The sequence below is a fragment of the Nelumbo nucifera genome, chromosome 4, assembly GCF_055504915.1.
Source record: "Nelumbo nucifera cultivar China Antique chromosome 4, China Antique-T2T, whole genome shotgun sequence".
NCBI classification, from domain to species: Eukaryota; Viridiplantae; Streptophyta; class Magnoliopsida; order Proteales; family Nelumbonaceae; genus Nelumbo; species Nelumbo nucifera.
The window spans coordinates 17,115,643-17,136,137 of record NC_142652.1 but is presented as its reverse complement, the minus strand read 5'-3'; the positions used below and the strand labels follow the sequence as shown (position 1 = coordinate 17,136,137).

At 36.7% G+C, this 20,495-nt stretch overlaps 1 protein-coding gene across 1 annotated transcript; it reads right to left on the bottom strand.

Moving 5' to 3' along the window:
- Window positions 1–6,872: 6,872 nt before the first annotated feature.
- LOC104598129 (Exostosin family protein) lies at window positions 6,873–10,193 on the bottom strand. The gene is made up of 3 exons (XM_010260046.3): window positions 9,964–10,193; window positions 8,373–9,703; window positions 6,873–7,614 (listed from the first exon to the last, which is right to left on the bottom strand). The coding sequence occupies exons 2-3, from the start codon at window positions 9,336–9,338 to the stop codon at window positions 7,093–7,095; spliced, it is 1,488 nt and encodes a 495-aa protein (XP_010258348.1). The 5' UTR covers window positions 9,339–9,703; window positions 9,964–10,193; the 3' UTR covers window positions 6,873–7,092.
- Between the last annotated feature and the right edge of the window lie 10,302 nt (window positions 10,194–20,495).

Sequence of the window (20,495 nt, the reverse complement as noted above, 5' to 3'; positions counted from 1 at the left end):
AATTCTCATCATTAAGTTCTATTAATTAAATCCATACTTAATAAATTAATAATTTCAATAACATAAAAGCTTATACTTTTAAAATCTACCTAGAAAAAAATAGAATTTTCATCTAGGTGGTGGTAAGAAATTAAATCATTTTCGGTCAAATGGGTCAATCCATGTTGCCACGATTACATAATAAAATTCAAAATAGATAAAATAAAAAATTTGAAATTAAAAAAATTGGGAACATTTTTAACATACATATTAAACAATAATAAGTATGACAAATAAGAAATATTTTTATTAATGATGGAAATGAAATGTAAAATTTAATTGGAAATAAAAATATTTTCCTATTCTCTCTCATTAAATCCTATATTTAAGATATACTTTTCTCATCATTAAATTCTTGTAATGAAATCCACAATATTAATTTTAATAGTATAGAAATAAATATTTTGAAAAGTAATTTGAAAACAAAACCATTTTCTTCCCTCCCGATGGTGGGAAAGTAATTCGGCCATTTGAGGTCAAATGGATTAATAAATAATACCATAATTAAATAATAGAAAATAAAATAAAATAAGTATAAAATGTAAGAAGTATTTTTATTAATGATGAAAATGGAATGCCAAATTTAAAATCTACCTAAAAATGAAATGATGTTATTCAGGGTGAGCAAAAAAGCCCAAAAAACCAAACCAAAAATTCGGTTAACCAAATCGGTTGATTCGGTTTTGGTTCGCTATTCTTAAAAAATTGCAAGTTTTGGTTTGGTTTCGGCTAACCTTTTAAAAAAAATGGTGGTTAACCGAACCGACCGATATATATACCAGTCATCTCCTCTACCACTCTGTGCCAACCGCAAAGCGGCAATGCCCGTCGTCGGCAAGCACCAAACCACCAAAGCCAAGCGCCAGCTACTCCCTCTTTGGCAACACCTATCATCTCTGCCACCTCTCACTTCAGGTTCAGGCGACAACAACCAGTCCAGCACCGACAAATCAGCCACCACTTCAATGTTCATTGTCTAAGTTTGACTTCAGGCCTTCAGCTTGTTTAAGGTATTTTTTTTTTATTTTTTTTCATAGATATTATTTATAGCATATTTTTTTTATTTTTTTTTGCATAAATATACATGCCTTCTAGCTTTAGCTTGTTCATTGTCCAAGGTTACTGCACAAAAAAAAACCAAATAATAGTTTGGTTTTGGTTCGAGTTATTAAGAAATGGACCAAGTTGGTTCAGTTAAAAAAAAACCTTACGAACTGAATCGTGAGCACCCTTTGGATGCCATAGTCGAATAATAAAATTCTAAAAAATAGGAAATTCAAAGAATCACAAAAATAAAGAAAAATGATAGAGAAAATTTTGGGCACATATCTAATGTTATATATTTTTAAAAATAAAATATTGGGTATATCCCTAACATTATGCATTCATTATATTGAACAAAAATAAGTATTATAGATAAGAAAAAAATTTATCAATGTTGTAAATGTAATACCAAACTTAATGTCAACCTAGAAACCAAACTATCATAGACAAACAAAAAGTAAGTGTGATAAGTAAAAATTATTTATCTAATGTAAATGAAACATATAATTTAAAGGGAAATTTATAGTTAAAGCCGATTGTGCATTTAAATTTAGGTTGCAAGTTGGTATAGAAACCACGAAACTTTGACAACCAGCTCTACATTTCAAATTATAAAAATCCCCGCCATGTCATCAAAGGCCTATATGGCTATTACCAACATGGAACTCTTAATCCATGTTGGACACAACAAAAAGACTATATCAAAAATAGGTTTTTAGTTTCTCTCATGCTCCCTCTATCTCTCAATCTCCCTCCCTTCTCTCTCAATCTCACAATCATCTCTTGCTCTTCCGCTCCCTCTATTTCTCCCACTCTCTTAGCTTTGGACTGTAGCGAAATCAAAATCTCTCTCTCTCTCTCTCTCTCTCTCTCTCTCTCTCTATATATATATATATATATTGTTCTCCCTCAGTCTCTCTCATTCTTTTGCCTCTCAATCAATATTTCTTTCTCCCTCAGTCTTTCTCCCACTCCTTCTATCATTCTTTTTTATTTTTCTTACAAACTTATACAATACTAATCATATAGTATAAAAAAACTAAAGGGACCAACCACTTGTACAATCAAGTTATAAATTTCTATCAAGTTGGTGTAAATTTCATAGTTAAGAGTTTCTTGTAAATTTTTACCAAATTGGTGTAATTATTTTTGAACCATAACAAGTTGCTCTCATGTTCTTTTATATGGTATTATTAATACCATATAAGTGTGTAAGAAAAAAAAAGAATGAGAGAGGGAGTAGGAGAGAAATTGAGGGAGAACAACAGAATTAAGAGAGAATGAGAGGTTGATCAAGAAAGAGAATGAGAGAGATTGAGGAAAAACAATAGGCAGAGAGAGAATGAGAGAAATTGATAGAGAGAACGTAAATACCGAAACCGAAAACCATTTTTATATATTTTCAAATCACATAGCCGTTGAGTAGAGAGATGACTGTGAGAGTGAGAGAGTGGGAGGGGGAGAAAGAGAGAGGAAGAGAAACTAAAAACCCTTTTTTATTTTCCAATCATCTAGCATTAAGGGGCAATTTTGGTATAAGATTTTTGTTGGGTCCAACATCGATTAAGAGTCCCATGTTGGCAACAACCACGTAAGCCTCCAATGACATAGCAGGGGTTTCTATAATTTGAAATGCAGATCCAGTTGTCAGAGTATTGTCAGTTTCAGGACCAACCTGTAGCCCTAATTTTATATGTATTTTTCCTAATTTAAAACTAATCCGGAAGCAAAGCTATTTTCTTATCTAGATGGTGGGTCAATGATCCAAGTTTTCAAAGAAACCCATAATGTCATAATTTAATAATAAATATTTAAAAAATGATAGAACACCAAAATAAAACTGTACAGATTTTGTAGAAAACATTTGAGAACATTTCTAATATTATATATTCATCATATTAAATAAAAATAATTGTTAAAATAAAAGTTATTTTTATTTATGATAGAAATAGAATACAAAATTTAATAATAATAATAATAATAATTATTATTATTATTATTATTTGTTGCTACAAGCATTTAAGTTTATTTTTAATCATATTATTACTTTTGTTAATTTTTAATTTATATCTTAACTATGATATATCTAAAACTCAAGTAATTAATATGAAGAAAAATTTCTCATGTGCAACGCATGTGCTTAATTACTAATACCTTAAAAAGTATATAATCGTACATCACCCAACAAAAACCCCATTCCCTTTCTCTCTCTCTCTCTCTCTCTCTGTATATATATATATCATGGTTTTCAAAAATGGACTGGACCGAATGGTTGGATCGGAAAAACCGGGAACCGGTCACCTGACCAGTTATGTTTTTCCCCAAAATCGTTGATTTTGGTCAGCAAACTATTGAACCGGCCGATTAATCGTTCAAACGGTTTTGACCATTTTTCATTTTTTTAAATTTTTAAATTTTTTTTGTCAGATCGATTGGATCGTTCGAACTGGTAACCGGACCCCTGACCAGTTCGATTTTAAAAACCATGATATATATATATATATATATATTAAACTGATTAGTTTTCTGTCATTGACTTATTATACTTTGTGTTGCTCAATTTATATCTTTATTCAACACTCACCACTGCCACCTCCTTTTATCTGATCAAGCGACTAATTAATTATATTTCAGCATTATTCTTGACATTTCTTAATATGGAATACAGTTGTCTACAAATCTTCTTTAGTTTATAGATTTCGGTGGTGTTCTTCAGGTAAATTACTTAATTTCTTTGTGGTGATTTAAAGAAGGTTGCATTGTTCCAATCATTACCGTTAGTTAAAAAAAGATATTATTTTCTTGAACAAAATCACGAAGAAATGTTGTTAGTGGTTCTAACTTCTGACATATGCTTTTATTAAGTGCTAAATGAGTGGTTCAACGTCCATTTATATTGATTTCACCATATATATATATATATATATATTCCTGTTTTTGAAATCTTTTATTGTTGATTTCGGAAACAGGGTTAATTTCCTGAATCAAACTAAAAGCATTTTCGTTTTATTAGAGAATAACACAGTATGCTTTTATTTATTTTTTCTCTGCTATATAATTTCCTTTTTAGAAAAATATAGAAGTATTCATGTATTCAATCAATTGTTCATTTTAAGGAACACCCTTTATTTTAAATGGTTGGGCATTCATGTAATGCCAAGGGATGATCCCTAGCTAGTGCAATAAACGAAACCTTTAAAAAGCGGGGTTGAGCCTTAAGAAGAGAAAGCAACACTAGCGCTTGTACTGTTCTTTTACTTTAATTGAAAGCTAAAAGAAAAGACTCATACATTAATAACATATCTAAGTTACGGTCCCTATGCTTGGACTACGACCAGTCTAACTTCCACTTGTCTTAAAAACACCATAAAATCTCTCCCCAGTTTTGATAAAGTGGGAGAATCAATGCTTTATTTATTTATTTTTTGTAGTTTCATGTGATTTTTGTAAATTAATAAGAGATTAAACAAAAAGGAGAGATGGTGGTATTAATTCATGGATATATATAAACGAGAAAATAAATTAAAGATCGAGACGGGGGAGGGAGGTGAGGTGGTGAGATATGGAAAGACTTGTGCCCTGTTGTGGGTCTTCTTTGAAACTTTGAAACTTTGAATGGGGAACTTAGAGGTTAGGACTGGGCAATCCGAAGAAAGAAGGAAGAAAAGCATAAAGAAAGAAACATCTAACTGATCATTTTGCACAAGAAATCATGCAAGTGTTGTTGTTTTTTATTGCATGGTTACAAGAGCTTAATTGGAATTCTAAAGTGGAAGAAGATCAGGTCTCAGAATGGCATAAAGCAAATGTTTGTTTTGGTTTTTTAGATATTTTCTTTTTAGTTTTTTAGGGGAGTTTTTCTACTTTATATTCCCCGGCCCTTCCTTTCCTTTCCTTCATCTACACTTTATGGCCATGGCATGCTTACAAGTTGACACTGTAGCAATCTTCTATCTTTGGCTGATAGCAGCTTCTTGCTTTTGGCTTTCCACCCACAGGCCACACTAATATTAATATTGTCCCCAAGCGTGAAGAGGTGAAATATCAAATATATATGTTTTACTTGTATATCTATTCTGAGAACAACTGTTTCAGATAATACTTAAGCTACCCAAACGTCCATAGTTACTTGTGAGAACATCTTAGATGATTTAGATGCTAGGTACAGGCAGCAGATGATGATCCTCAGGACCCACTCACTGTAGTTCTAAATCAACCACTGCATGTACACCTTGTGGATATGAGCTGCTTAACCAACCATATTGTTACTAGATAAAAAAAGTGTTATGTCAGGCTACATGTCAGCATGATCAGGTGAAGTGGCAAGTTGGCTGGTGGTCCAAGAGACCAGGTTGGCCCTTGGCCTTTGTTTAGACAAAAGAAAGCAGGAAAAATGATAGGGGTATAGGGGGGGGGGGGGGGTAACCAATGAAAAGATGCTTAGCTTCTCAAGGGTGGTGTTCCAACTTCCAACTTCTTTCTTCTTAATTGTCAGAGTCTTCTAAAGCAGCCTTAATGTGCTTCTGCTTATGATTGAGGTGAATCTGAAATTTCTCTTGGAATTCTGAGACCCTCTGCTTTTGCCTTTTAAGTCCCCTAAATAATATCATTTGGCTTATATGTACAGAAATGGCCCCAAAACAACAGAAGGATTACAGTCTGGGAGCGGCTTATTGCCTTATTGTCCCATAACTCTAAACAAGAGATACTACTATTGCTCTTGTTTCTGAATATTGAAACATGGTTTTTGGTGCTTATAGGATACTAATCCTTCTCATCTGTATTGGTTTCTTGGTTGTTCAACCAGAAAAGGTCTCTGGTCTTAGAAGTATAGACCATGTCCTCAGATGGGAGAAAGAAGAAAAGGCACTTAAACTGAAGAGCTCTCGTGTCCTTAAGGCAGTTGTGGTGGAGGAGCTGAACAGCAACAATAAATCATCATCTGCATCCCCGAAGATTGATCCCAATATGTCAAGCAAGAGAAGAGTTCGAAGAGGATCGGATCCCATTCACAATAGGTGTTGACACATTAGAGTAGTCACTTGTTCTACCATACCATCAAATTGGAAGGGAGCTGATTAACAAAGAAAGAGATGGCTTTGGGCTGCTCCTGATAAAGTGAAACCAAAGGGTGCTGCTTTCTTTCGAGGTTTTTCTACTGTGGGTTGGTTGATTTTCTCTATTTCGTTTGATATTTAGAAATTTTGTTACAGAGAGAGAGAGAGAGAGAGAGAGATGTATATAGATAGACTGATAGAGCTGCTTACGATGGCTCCTAAGAAGCTCTTCGGTGACCCAGCATCATCTCTACGTTGGAAACTGAGATCCTAACCAATGGCAGAGGAGAAGAAACTATAACAATCACGCTGCTGGCTCTAAAAGGAAAAATTACATTACAGTGCGTTTTATTCTCCTCTTTGAGAAAAAGATTTATACACGTCTGCATCAGAAACTCTAGTTCTTGCAGATTATAGTGAAATTCTTTGGCATTATTCCAGATTTTCAATTTCTTTATTGATGTGAAAACTCTAGAATTTGTCTTGATATTTTCCACATCTTATTTCTTTCCTTCTTTGTTCTCTCATCCCCACAGTTGAATGAAGTGTTTTTGTCCTTGCCATTTCTTTTGTGAATGTACGCGCAAACATCTGAGTTTTGGTAACAAAAGCTAAACTTATTGCAGTTCACTTCTCTCCTTCCACAATAAAATATATTTCTTTTCAAGGCCTTCAATTATTTTCTGACTGAATTTTGAATTTACTACTTGCAAGAAAAATGAGAAGCACATATATTGAAGTCAGTTGTGTATAAATATTTTGAAACAACAATCTTGTTCCTAATTACAATTGGAGTCAGAAAAGGGGAAAATGATAGAAAAAGAAAATGCTACTATAGATATTTAATTTACATGTATCTATCTCAAGAATTTCAACACCAGTATTTCCTTATTAGTTGCAGATGTGGTATATATAAAAAACAATTTCGTCTGGGTATTTTATAATCCTACAGCTACATACTCTTCCCAATGAGCTGAAATCGACGGAATCTTTTCTGCCGATGCAGCCTAAGTTGAATGGATGACATCTTGCGGGACACTGCCTCCCAAATCATTTCTACAGCATCCCCTGGCTGGGATGGATATCCATACTCAAAATGATGTTCAACTTCTTTTAGGTTTTCCCACATTTTGGTCCACTTGTCTCTTTTAATTCCTCCGAGTAGTTTTAGTAGGAACCCCTTCTTTAGAGCATCAGATTCTTGAACAAATATACTGAATTCTGAGTAGTCTAAGACATCCTCAAATGGAAGCTCAATGTCATCACTGATAATCACGGGGACACAATGGCTTGCAATAGCATCAAAGAGCCGGTTGGACGATGGTGTATCTCCAGCAATATTCAGACAGAATTTGGACGACACCATCCCTTGGCCTGCCTTACTGATTCCATTTGCATGAAGGCTTCCATAGGTGAAGTGCACATCTTTTTCATCTTTGAGAAGATGGTAGAGTTGTTGACGAATGACTCCTCCCTGATACACAAACCCATTTATAGAAATGCATAGCATACAGGGTCAGAAATGACGAGGCAAGGCAAGAACTGAAATAAAGGTGAGTCTTCAGCACAATATACTAATGAGAAGTAAGATCTCTGAAACTTATTTGCAGGAAGTGGGAGATGGAAAGGATAAGTAGCCGTTACTGAAAAAGTCAGGAATTGTACTTTGAAAAAATTGTTTAATATTGTATTAGCATTTCAAAATGCATAATTGACATAGACATGGAAAAACTGAAGGTTGAATCTAGCCAAGGATTCAGGGAGTGTGACTCAGGAAATCACCTAGATGATCAAATCATTGTGTTTTAATGGTCAATCCTTGTATATGCCCCCATACCTGAGTTTAGAGGAACTTATGCAGTGAAATTATGGATAGAATTGAAACTTAATGCAACCAAATTTTGAAGTTTAGAACATGAATCAGGACCCCAATTCGATGACTGTTCAGCAAATTGAGGCAACCCATTTTAGGTTAAGGCCTGAAGAGTTTTACTTTCCCTTGATGTTTCATGTAAACTTTTCTTTGGGATTGACAACTGGAATTTTATTAAACATCAAACAGAGAGGATCATGGGGGCTAACAAGGCCAAAATATTTTGGTGGGGAACCACAATGATTTGTGACAATCTATTTCAATTTCATTACAGAGAGCAGTGATAATCCATGAAACAAGTTGTAGGGCAATATGGTAACAAATCAGGATGCAAAGAGAGAAGAACAGAAACTACTTACATCCTTTCTATAAATTGCTCCCTGAAAATACATCAAGATTGGACGTTCCTCAAATGGCACATAGTTGCTACCAACACGCACAACATGCTTGTATGGAGCAATTATGTCCTTGTTTAAGTTTGCTATCTGAACTGGATATCTCCCAAAATCTGCTAGCACAAACATGGCAGAACCAAGCTTTCTCCTTGCATCCAACATGCTGTTTGGATGGTGCGCTACAATTAAATGATCTTTTCCTCCAGACCTCTTCCACTCATCCCGACTCATCAAAAACTCAAGCAGTTTATTCTGCAACATCTTGTCCATACTTATTTTCTCCTTTCCATGTAGTTTGGAATATCTATTGTAACTCAAAGATGAGAAGAACGGCACAAAAATTATATCTGCTTGACTGGCATTCTGTACTCTAATTGCATTACAGGGCCTCCCCACACCTGGGTTATTTGAGGAGAGAAGATCCAATGTGAGCCAATACTCCATGCTGTGTTGTAAATTCAACCCACCAGGGTATGATGGGATGTTATTGGGGTTACTCACATCTGGCCATATTTGACCCAATTTCCCTTTCCAACCCAACAAACCGAAGTGAAATTCAGTAGGCAAGTCATACATAAATATCCTGAGCTTAGCTTGATTTTGGTCACAGGTTTTCTTCGTCTCTAGTCCAGAAAGCCCCGTTTCCTTCTTTGAACTGGAACCCAGATCAATATTAACTTTGGGGCTTGACTTGGGTTTTCTACTATTTGTTGAAAACGCCCAAGGCAAGTGAGGAGGAAGTTCATTGTCTCTATAAGTATAAACACTGTTGGATCTTAAGTAAACTGATGTTTTATTAACAAGGACAACCCCGATAACCGATCCAGGTAGCAATGGACCTATACTTGATTGAAGCAGGAAGACATAAGAAGAAAGCAATGCAATCGATGAGACAATTATTATGCACAAAAGGAATCTAGAAGGCTGCATGGTCTTTCCAGGCACGAGGAATTCAAGACAAGCACAAAAATCCTCGTAATTGTAGCGCAGCTACACCGAGAATTACAACACAAAAGAGAAGTTTTGTACGTTTCAGCTTCTACAGGGTAATGACTGCAGCTTGTGCTTTTCAAAGAAGGTAAATAAATAAACTTTCTTTAACATAATCAGTAGAGGAATTGTATTGGCCGATCTCATAAACATAATCCCATCTCACTTCTCAGAAAGGGAAAATTTCTTATTCTAATAAAAACTATTTACCCCTCAGCCTTAGGAGATTGCTCTGTACACGAATTCGATTCTCTCAAAAGCAGGAAAATTCTCTGGCCATTATAATCTGAACGGCATCAATCAATCTACAGATAAAAAGAGAGAAAAAAAGATCAATCGAATATATAGTTTTTAACCTACTTAAAGTTAAGAGTATGCCTGTTTCTGTGCTTATAATTTTGAGCTACCAAGCACCACCCAGAAACAGAGACTGAAAACTTCACCATAAAAAAAAAAAAACCAAAGAAAAAGAGAAGCAAAGAATAGAACTAGAAACAGCTCATCCGGGTTTCCATATTCTGTAATTTATGAAAATTAGTGGATGAGAATTTTGAAAAAGAAATACCTAATGAGCTTGGGTTGGGGGATCCATCCGCGTGCTGAATTTTCAGAATGTAAACAGTTGAGAGGGGGAGGGGGTGTTGTTTGTTTATACTTTATAGTACGCGCTACGCCTCTACCAAGGTGAGGTCGTTGTCATCACTCATCAGCGTGTTTGTTCTGTTCATTTCTTTTTTATTTAATTAAAAGGAGTTCATGAGACGGAGATCTACTTCCACAGGTAGTAGTTTCAGGGGGCGTTTCGTGTGGACTTCTGAAGACGACGGAAAGCAAATTATTTGATATCATTTAGCCTTAAGTCAGGTGGTAGCTATAAATACATTATAAATTATGTTATTTTCTGATACAGTTGCATGAGAACCATTGGATTGAGATATAAGGGAATGGCTTTCAGCCTTTCATATGAAACTTCACTATATGACCTGTATCTGTAGATGTATCTCTATACAAGGGGCAAGGGGTAAGAGTGTGCACAGTGCAGTAAATGAGACACCAGAAAATAGAAGACCAATCAAAAGAAGTAAATTTCTTCTCGTGAGAGGCCAAAATTGGCTCACCGAATCACCGTGTTGATCAGAAGGGAAAACGTAAGCGGTAAGCGCGTCTAAGCGATAGTCTGATCAATTGTAAATTTGTAATAGTAGAACGTCTCTTATGATCGGTTGTGATTCTCTACCAAATAGGCAAATACGCAACAATGATCAATATTCAATATTGGTGTTGGTCAATGGATTTTGATGGGTTGGCCTGCAACCTGTAACTACTAGACTAGGCATTTTGGGTGGTGCTCATCTCTGAAACCAAAAGCTTCACTTTACAAGGCATCTAGTCATGGTGCCTATTGAGATGGTCCAAAGATTCTGTAGGTGTCAATCTTGTCTTGTTCAGTAGCAGTATTACGACAAAAAAAAAAACAAAAAAAACAAAGAATTATTGGATCACAAGCTGAGGGGAGTCGTAGAACGTGTTAAATTTATATAATGGACAAAGTGTTTAACATACTAGTATTAGTTGTCTTGTTGCCTTGTTGGAATTTAATTTTATAGTCCACTGCAATTGGAGGCCATCTCTCAAAGCTCTCATCTTGTGTTACTGTTGGCAATTCATGATATACAATATTTGCTTATTCTTGTAGAAATAAGCAAATATATAAAACATGGCTTCAATTGATAGGCTCAGTTTGGAACGAATATAAATACAAATATACACATACACACAGTACAAATATCAGGTTGAAAGGAGTATAAATACAAATGTGTAGAATGTAAACCCTTTATATCTTGTATTTATATTACTACTATTTCAAAACTAAGCCTTGTTTGGCTACGGTAGGTGAGTGGCTTAACATCAATAGCAATGTTGATTGTTGAGTACCACCTTCAGTTTATAAAAATCAAATTTTGGATTGAAGAGGTAGGGCCAATGACTGTTGACTGGCTTTGGTAATCCAGACGATTGAGAGGGACTTTCCCCCAATCCGCGGTCTTAATTTGAATTGAAGATTCCTTAGAGATGAAGATGATGCAAGCCCATCCACACGCAGCCTCATCAGTCCCTCCTCTCTCTGTCCTCATCAATCACCGCTCCATCTATATATTCTACTAACCGCTAGAGGAGTAGGAATAGCCGAATAGGACGTATCAACAAGAGAAATAAATAAAATATAAAAATTACTAAGAAGAAATCAAAGATTAAAAAACAACAAAAACGAAGGAAACAAGTTACGTAATACGTAGATGAGATGGAATGGCCATACGGCCCAAACCTCTAGGGTCAGCCCATTGATTATCTCAAATTCTCGATATTCAACCATTTATTCGATCATTTTTCTTCTCTATCATGGAAACCCTAATCCTTATGATACATCTAATTGTCTAAGTATACCCTACTGTTTGATTATTATCTAATGCTATCCCTATTATTTTTGACAACTGATTAGCTATACCCTAACATTCCGTCACATGTTGTATATAATCTTTTTAAAATCTAAATTTACCCTTCATCTCTCTCCCTCTCCCTTCTCCTCCTTCTTCACTGTTTCTTCAAGAGAGCCACCGGCACCTCCTGCCAATCTGCCGATGAAAACCCAAGAAAACGATGATTAACCCTCTGAAGAAAAATCAGTTTTCTTTGCCAATCTACCGATGAAAACCCAAAAGCTCCACTCTTCCAATCTGCAATGAAAACCTTCAACACACAACTCCCAACAACCCAGCACTGTTTTAGTGGTAATTCACAGTTTTGGATTTTATAGTCAAATTTCTCCGATCAGATTCCGACCAAAAGCCAGCAACCCATTTGAACCCACATTAGATTCCCACTATCAGCCTTTGCTGTTGCAATCAACAACGAATACGCCATGCCAAAAACCCTCTTCAGTCACAGGGGCGCAACATAGCCTACATCACAGCCAAAAATCCTTTCAAACCACGTCGTTAGCTCAACATCATCCTTCCTGTCAAGATCTACAACTTCGTCGTCCAGTTGCTTACTGGCTAAAGCCTTCCTCCGATGAAACCACTGCTGTAAACTGGTGCTTACTGGCTTTCCCAAAGAACCAATTCTTGAAGGAAAAATCAATTAGAGATTCAAACACAATGTAATTCAAGACAGAACCTCCTCTATCCTATAAGGAGCTTTTTGCACATATGAGCGAGAGATATCTAAAAAAATTGGCCTAAGGGCTAAACGCATATTTTAGCCATTCTATTAATATTTAAACAGTAATGACAATTTTCGTAAACAATAGGATAGCATTAGAAAATAGTCAAACAGTAGGGATATATACTTAATCAATTAACTAAACAATAAAAATAATTTAAAAAATTTGTCCCAAAAAAATAAGGAAACGATCCTATGACTCCGCTGCAAACTTCCACGACGTTAAAGAAAGTATGAGCTGCTTTTCAGGCAGCCCATTGATTTGGATCCTTACATGCATGAGAAGATGAGATCCTCATGACCCAAAATGATGGGTACTCATGAAATACCATGTTCCACTTCTTACATTCCTAAGCCCTGATATACATTGTCTTGGTCCTAGGAATGACTACCAAAATCGTTTTTATTCTTTTTCATTTTTTTTTTAGTTTGAATGGATGAAAATATATAATAACCTATAAAGCCTAGCATATTAAAGTATCAATTAAACTGGAACCGGATTTGGTGGCTTTAGTTTTTTGATTTCTAATTACACTGAGGTTTATATGACCCTTTGGCTCAGTTTGAGGAGAGTATAAATACAAACTAGAATATCTGGAAAAAAAAAAAAAAAAACCTATAGCGAAGGGGTGTTAATCGAGAGGGAGTTCCATCTTAAAACTAGTACTCCCGAGATTGTGCTTGTGAAGCAGGAGAGAGGGATATGTGTTTTCATGCTGCTTTATATCACGTTGCTCTTTTTTATTCTCTGGTCCTCCCCTGGAATAATTGCTCATTTCCAAATTCCAATATCCACAAGTTCACGTGTCTATGAAACCTATATTATTATAAAAAGTATAAATGAGGGTGTGGAACTTTTCTTGATTAAAATGTTCTTATTTGTTATTTAGTCTATCTCTAATTAAGAAGGTTGAAAATGTTATTTCAATTAATGCTTTTCACCTCATTTAATCCCCTCTCACTAATTCTTGTATTTAAAGTATTAATTCTCATTTTTTCTTATTAAATCTCATATTTAATTTAATTTTTCACTAATAAATGTTACTAATTAAATCTATGCCCAATACTTTTAAAGACATAAACCCGTATATTTTAAAAGTTACTCAAAACAAAATCATTATTTATCCAAGTGATGATTAAGCAATTCAACAATCCAAATCAAATTGGCCAACCGATGAAGTCATAGTTAGATAATAAAATTTTTAAATAGAAATACATATAGAAAATAAAAAAAATATATATAGAAAAATAGACACATTTATGATATTTTTTTATTAATCAAATTAAAAAAAAAAACAAGTGTAATAAAGAAGAATTATTTTATTGACGATGAAAATGAAATACATTATCTAAAACTAGCCAAAACGAAATTATTTTCCTATTTGCCAGAGATCAATAGTTCAACTTTTAGGTCAAATCTATAAGCCTTGAATGCCATAATTAAATAATAAAAATTAATAAAACATAATAAGCAAAAAATACATAAATTTTACAAAAATACATTTGGGCACATGTATAATATCATATATTTAACATATTAAACAAAACATAAGTGTAAATAACAATATTATTTTTATACACATGAAAATAAAAAAAAATTATAGAAAAATTAAACACATCTATAACTCCATATTTACACCACTATTAAAAAAATGAATAAATTGTGGAACTTTCTTTTGACTAAAATACCCATCTTTTGAATTTAGTCCATATCTAATTGTGAGGTTTAAAATTTAGTTTGAACTACAATTTTCACCTCATTCAATTCCCTATCTTTAAATTTTACATATTTTTTTGATAAATACACAAAAAAGTGTACACTAATAAGATAAAACATTATAAAAGGAAGAGTCCATCCAAATAGGAAGGTCTGTCAATGATACCAAAAACTTTGTAGCCCAATATGAGGTGCTTACGTAATCAGATCTAGATTTTGCAATCTTCATCTGATTAATAGTGAAAAACAAATATATAAAAAATAAAAAAATGCATGGATTCTATAGAAAATTTTGGATATACCATTCCTATCATTATCATCATCTAGAATTGTCACGTGCAAAGCACATACACACTTAATAATCTATAAGACACACCAATATATGATATGGACGACTAACTATGGAGCAAAATATAGAAACATGATAACTTGCATCAAGTGGAAGCCCACATGATTCAAATGGCCCTGGTTTACTTGGATTCATTCATATAAACTTGAGCTCAGGTCTGTCTAACCCTTTTATTTTCGGTATATTCAAATAATATTAAGCAAGAAAAGGAGCCCGAAGATGAGGCTTATTCGTTCGGCTCAGAGGGCCTCTCAAATGTAGGGGTGTCAGTTGGACCAGATTTGGTCCAATATGAGTTCATTATGGATCAGGCCCAATCCAATGCAATCAATACATTGGACCATTTTGGACCAGTCCAAATTAATGTATGAACCCCTCTAATATGTTCAAATTAGTTTTAATTTAGATTAGTTCCAACCCAAATATGCTTCATTAGCACCTATATTTTTATCTTTTATCAATAAACGGGATATTGGTTCAATCCGATCCAATCCAATATAAATCCATTATGAATGAATAAAGCCCAATCCAATCCAATAAATACTTTGAACTATTAAATCTGAACTGGTCCAATTCAATATGTATAATTGATCCTTTCAGTCCATCCCAATTGATTTTGATTTGGATGAATCCATCCCAAAAGCGGTCCATTGACACCTTACTCACATAAATCATCAATATTCTCCTCTTGCACAAGGGTTCTGGCTTTGTGACTAGATAGAAAAATGAGGTAATGAAGTCTCCAATCGGTTAATGCGATGCACAACAATAGAATCAAACCAATACAGTACAAAAGGAATCAGGTGCCTCAAGTCTGATGGAGTATTATAATTCTCATTCCAAAGCGCCCGGACCAACACTGCACAGTCAGAAGATTTAACGTAAATCCATTTTGATTAAAATCCATTTCTATTTCTGTATTCTGTATACGTATAAATTGGTGAGAAAAACTGTGAGTTCAGTCCATGCTTAAGGTTAACCTCCCGAGCTACGATTAGACTACCTCTGTGTGAACTCTTTTTGAATCACTTCACACTTTGATGAGTTAAGTTAATGTTGACATGTTTTCCTTCGTTGTGGGCATAAGATAAGGCGAACTCAGATTCATCTGTCACAATTATTTGCATATTGGGTGCTCAATTACTTGCTCCATACAAGATTTCTCGGGTGACAATTTTTCACCTAATCCGCTAAATCCACCCAATCCACGATATTTAATTCATCCAATTGATTATTTATTGGATCAATTTAAATAGGTTGGGTTGTGGATAACCACTACAGATATAAGTATTAATTCCTTATCTTTTTTTAACTTTTTTCATTTGAATGAAATAATTTATAATTAATGTATTAGTTTTCTATTAATTATTAATTAAAATTAGTTTTGTCTCAAATTAATACATTTTATCTAAATCGATATAAATCCAGATTAACTTGACCCGAGTTCAGACCAGCTCAACTTGGTCTAAATATGAACAGACTTGATCAACTCGATTCAGTTCGACCCGAATCCATCTAGGTGGGATGGCTCGGGCCAGGACAGGGCTATCTAGATCGACTCAAATACGAAACAGGTCCCGAATGGGATGGTTCGGCCCAGAGCGGGCTGGCCCGATCCGAAATCTGCCTCGCTTGCTTTGACTGGTTTAGATCATCCAACCCAAATCAGGATCGATCTGCTTTACTTCTCTTGGCCCGCTTCGGGTCAGTCGGTTCGGTCCCAACCCCTTGCACAAACCTGATATGGGTCAGTCGTAGTCAATCCGCCATTGATTGAACTGGTCTGATATGGTCCGACCGGACTGATCTTGATCTAAACGGTTCAACCACCCTTGATGTGATTAACTTGAAGACAATCCAATTAAATAGTTCAAGTTGGTCTGACTGATTTTAACCTAAGTGGTCTAAAACCGGATTCAGAGCCATGACCGTTCCCCGATCAATGGTGGCTCAATTGTTATATCATGGTTTTTAAAAACTAATCGATGACCGAATCGGTCAGGGGTCCAGTTACCGGTTCGAACGGTCCGACCATTCGACTTGAACGACCAACCTGTTCTGACAAAAAAATAAAAAAATTTAAAAAATTGGAAAATGGTCAAAACCATTAGAACGGTTCAACAATTAATTGGTCGATTCAGCGGTTTGTTGACCAAAATCAACGGTTTTAGGGGAAAAAGTGGTTTTGGAGGAAAACGGAACCGATCAGGTGACCGGTTCCCAGTTTTTCTGGTCCGACCATCCGGTCCAGTCCGGTTTTGAAAACGGTGTGTTATATTAGCTGGTTTCTTCCGGCAGAGGTGTGGATTAGAATCCCAATAGTTACCACCTGACTTTGGAGGAGAGTTATTATTAGTGTGACACTGTTCCCTAAAATGAGAAAAAGAACATCGACCGGGTTTCAGGCGTAAGATCGATTATAAAAAAGAAAAAAAAAAGTGAGCCTGTGTGTAGGTAAAGGTGTCAATGAAAAATCAATTTGGACAGATTGGATGAATCAACAAGACATATTGGATTGAATCAATTTGGTCTAAAATATTTATTAGATTTGGTTGGACTTGGTCTGTACATAATAAATTTATATTGAATTGAATTGGATTAAGCCAATATTTAATCAACTGATAAATAAGATTATAAGTATCAATGGACCAGATTTAAATTAAAATTAATCTAAATTAAAATGAATTTAAACAGATTAGATGGTTTAAATATTGAATTGGACTGATAAAAAATATTCATTGAATTGGATTGAACCTAATCCATTTGTAATAGGTTGACATTGGACTGGATTGGATTGGACCAAATTAATCCGTCCAATCTAATATTGCTGTAGGGACATAAAAGCCATAGGTGAGATATCAGCTCATATGCATCTCCGACACCCACACAACCCAATTAATAAAATCTGATAAAAAGCAACTGTAGATTATCTCAAAGAACCAGAAATCTAAAGGACTTCACCCGCAGGGAATTCTTCGCTCGAACCCGCGACACAAAACTAGGTGAAAAAATTATCGTCTTGGAGAAATACGAATTCGGATTTGACCCTTACAAGACCATCCTAAAAGTATTCACAGCGCATTGTAGCTGTGCATTGAGAATATCTTCCCATAAAAAATAAATATATAATATAAATATATATTTCCATACTCGATTGACAATGAGGGATCATCCTAAAAGTATTCACAGCGCATTGTAGCTGTGGATTAAGAATATCTTTCCATAAAAAATAAATATATAAATATAAATATAAATATATATTTCCATACTCGATTGACAATGATGATGGTATAATGAGGACCAAATACAGTAGAAAAAAAAGGGAGTTGACCTCTAGGTGGAGTTACTATTAAATTAGGGTTGGATCGAATTCTACTCATAGATTAATGTTAAATTTACGGACAGGATGTGATTTATAAAGGATACCAGTAGATTAAAAGGGCGCTGCAAATTCAATTTTTAAGGGGAATTACAATCCAAAAAAAATCCCTAGAAAAGTAGAGAAAAAAACTGGGAAGAGAATCAATCATCACTCGTAGGCACTCGGGTAGTTTACTGAGAGAGAAAAAAACGAAGGTTCAGTCTAAAATTTTTGAAAAGAGAAATAAAGGGAAATCTCCTATAGGCTTGATCATGTTGAGGTAGGTCATGGTTGCTGTTAATGGGTTGTTGTCCCTTTGCCCTACTCCAAAACAGGATGGTCCAAGGGGTGGAATGAAAGTTGCAAAACTGGTTCACTGATTTCCAGTTAGGTTGAGAATGTAAGGAGTTGAAAGCATGCAGGAACACTGGTTCCACAGCCCGCTGCCCGCTGAATAGATAAAGCGTTCAGCTAAATCTTGTTGATTGAAGAACTGGAATCTTTTTATACACGTATGAAACTTTTAACCTTAACCTGCATGAACAAATACACCGACACTAGCTAGATTGGCGGAGTAGAGAGATGATATGTGATGAAGGAAAATTTGGCCCGAACTCGTAACCACTCAACACGTGGCAAAGGCAACAGCACGCCCAAGGCGCGAGCTCCGAAAGGAGGAACCAGCGGTTCGAACTCCCTATAAGGAGCCCGAACTCCCCGTAAGGAGCCCGAGCTCTCCCTTAGGCCCCGAGCCTTACGAACACAAAGGGCAACAACCTGAACTAGCCTGCCCCATGGCAGTTCGGGTCACATCTCTATCCGAACTCAAGACTTCACCTCGCACACCACTCCAGCACTTCGCCTCCAGGACGCCGAACTGAACAACCGTACCGTACCTGACACCGAAGGAGCCCATATCCAAGGACAACGCACCTGACTGACTTGTGATCTGACGCTTGACAGCCGCACTTCAACGGCCACCTGCCACCGCCACCTGCCACCGTAATCTCCAATTACAAAGACGGCTCCAACAAAGAGAGCAGTGGCGGTTCTGCCCCAGCAGAGGTGATGACACTCGAACTGGCAGGAGCGCAGAGGTAATCATGCCCGACCTGACAGAAGTTTAGGAGTGAGTGCGCGAAGTGGTTATAAAAGGCTCTCTACCCCCCAAGAACAAGGTATGTGAACTTTGCACCATATGGTTTTATCTTGCCTTTGAGAGAATACTAACTTGAGCTTCGGAGCAATCTCACCGGATTCCTCCCCGGAGATTCCTCACCTTCTTCTCCGTTTCAAGCACCTGTTGCTCCAGTCAGAGGCAAGGTCGTTGACAGCTAGGACCGGCCGGATTGCGCACCATCAATTGGCGCCGTCTGTGGGAAAGCTTCTAAAAGCCTCCCTCTAAAACTCTCATAACCTCCTTTTTCCAAAAAACCCCAACACTCATGGCTTCTTCCAGCAATGCCGGACGTGGCACGGAGATGAACACCACCGGGGAACAACTTCAAGCCCCTGTGGTGTGCATCGAACAGTTCACCATCCCCCTTCCGGTGGATGGGATCCCCAGCTTGAATGCGCCACGAACTGTGGCGCCCATAAACCTTCCCGCCATGAACGTCCCCTTTCCTCTCCCTGTTGAAACAACCTTTACTGAACCAACTGCTGTCCCACTGGCAACCAGCCAAAACTAGTTTGACGACCTGATGCAATGCATGCGGGCAATGCAAGCCCAAATGCAACAATTCCAGCAACATCAGCTCCAGCAACACCAAGTACTGCACCACATCTCTCAATATCACTATCAGCAGCAGTTCCCCTAACTACCTCTAAACCAACCACTGCTTCCACCTCGGCACCCTGCTCCAAAGCCAGTTAAGTCCTCTCCTCAGGGTGAACGCCATCACCGAGGAGAAGCCTTCTAGCTTCAGAACCCCCACAAGAGCCAGGCCTCATCCCCGGGCCGAGGGGAAAGAAAAATCACCCCCGCCTCGCAGCTCGCCGGCGGGTCGGGAACCTCACCCGCCAAGTCAGTATCTCGACACTCCAAGTCTGAGCTCCCGCTGACAGAGAATCGATTCAACGTCCTAGCGGCAGACTACCAACAGTCCTGGCTCATCGAGCTCGGCAACACAGAGGCCAGTAGCGCCAGCACCAGGCCCACTCAGCAACGAAGACGTTGGCGAAGTCGCCGAACTGCCACCCGTGTTCTGCCCGAGCTCTGAGGTACAGAAGAGACAAGCTCGGATGAGGTAAAAGCTGCCCCTATTCTCTCAGTTCCTCCCCCCTCTCATCAGAACTCCTCGCAGTCCCCATGCCCAAAGACTTCAAGCTCCCCCTTTAGACAAGTATGATGGGTCCTTCGACCCCAACGACCACGTCGATGCCTTCCAGTCCTAAATGCACTTAGCAGGGCCAGTGAATCGTGCATGTGTGTAGCCTTCACCACCA

Bases quoted from the DNA above. Each gene is read 5' to 3' on its own strand.
- LOC104598129 (XM_010260046.3), bottom strand. From the start codon at position 9,338: ATGCAGCCTTCTAGATTCCTTTTGTGCATAATAATTGTCTCATCGATT. The intron at 7,615-8,372 runs GTAAGTAGTTTC...TTTGTGTATCAG, and splicing joins GAGCAATTTATAGAAAGGAT to GGAGGAGTCATTCGTCAACA.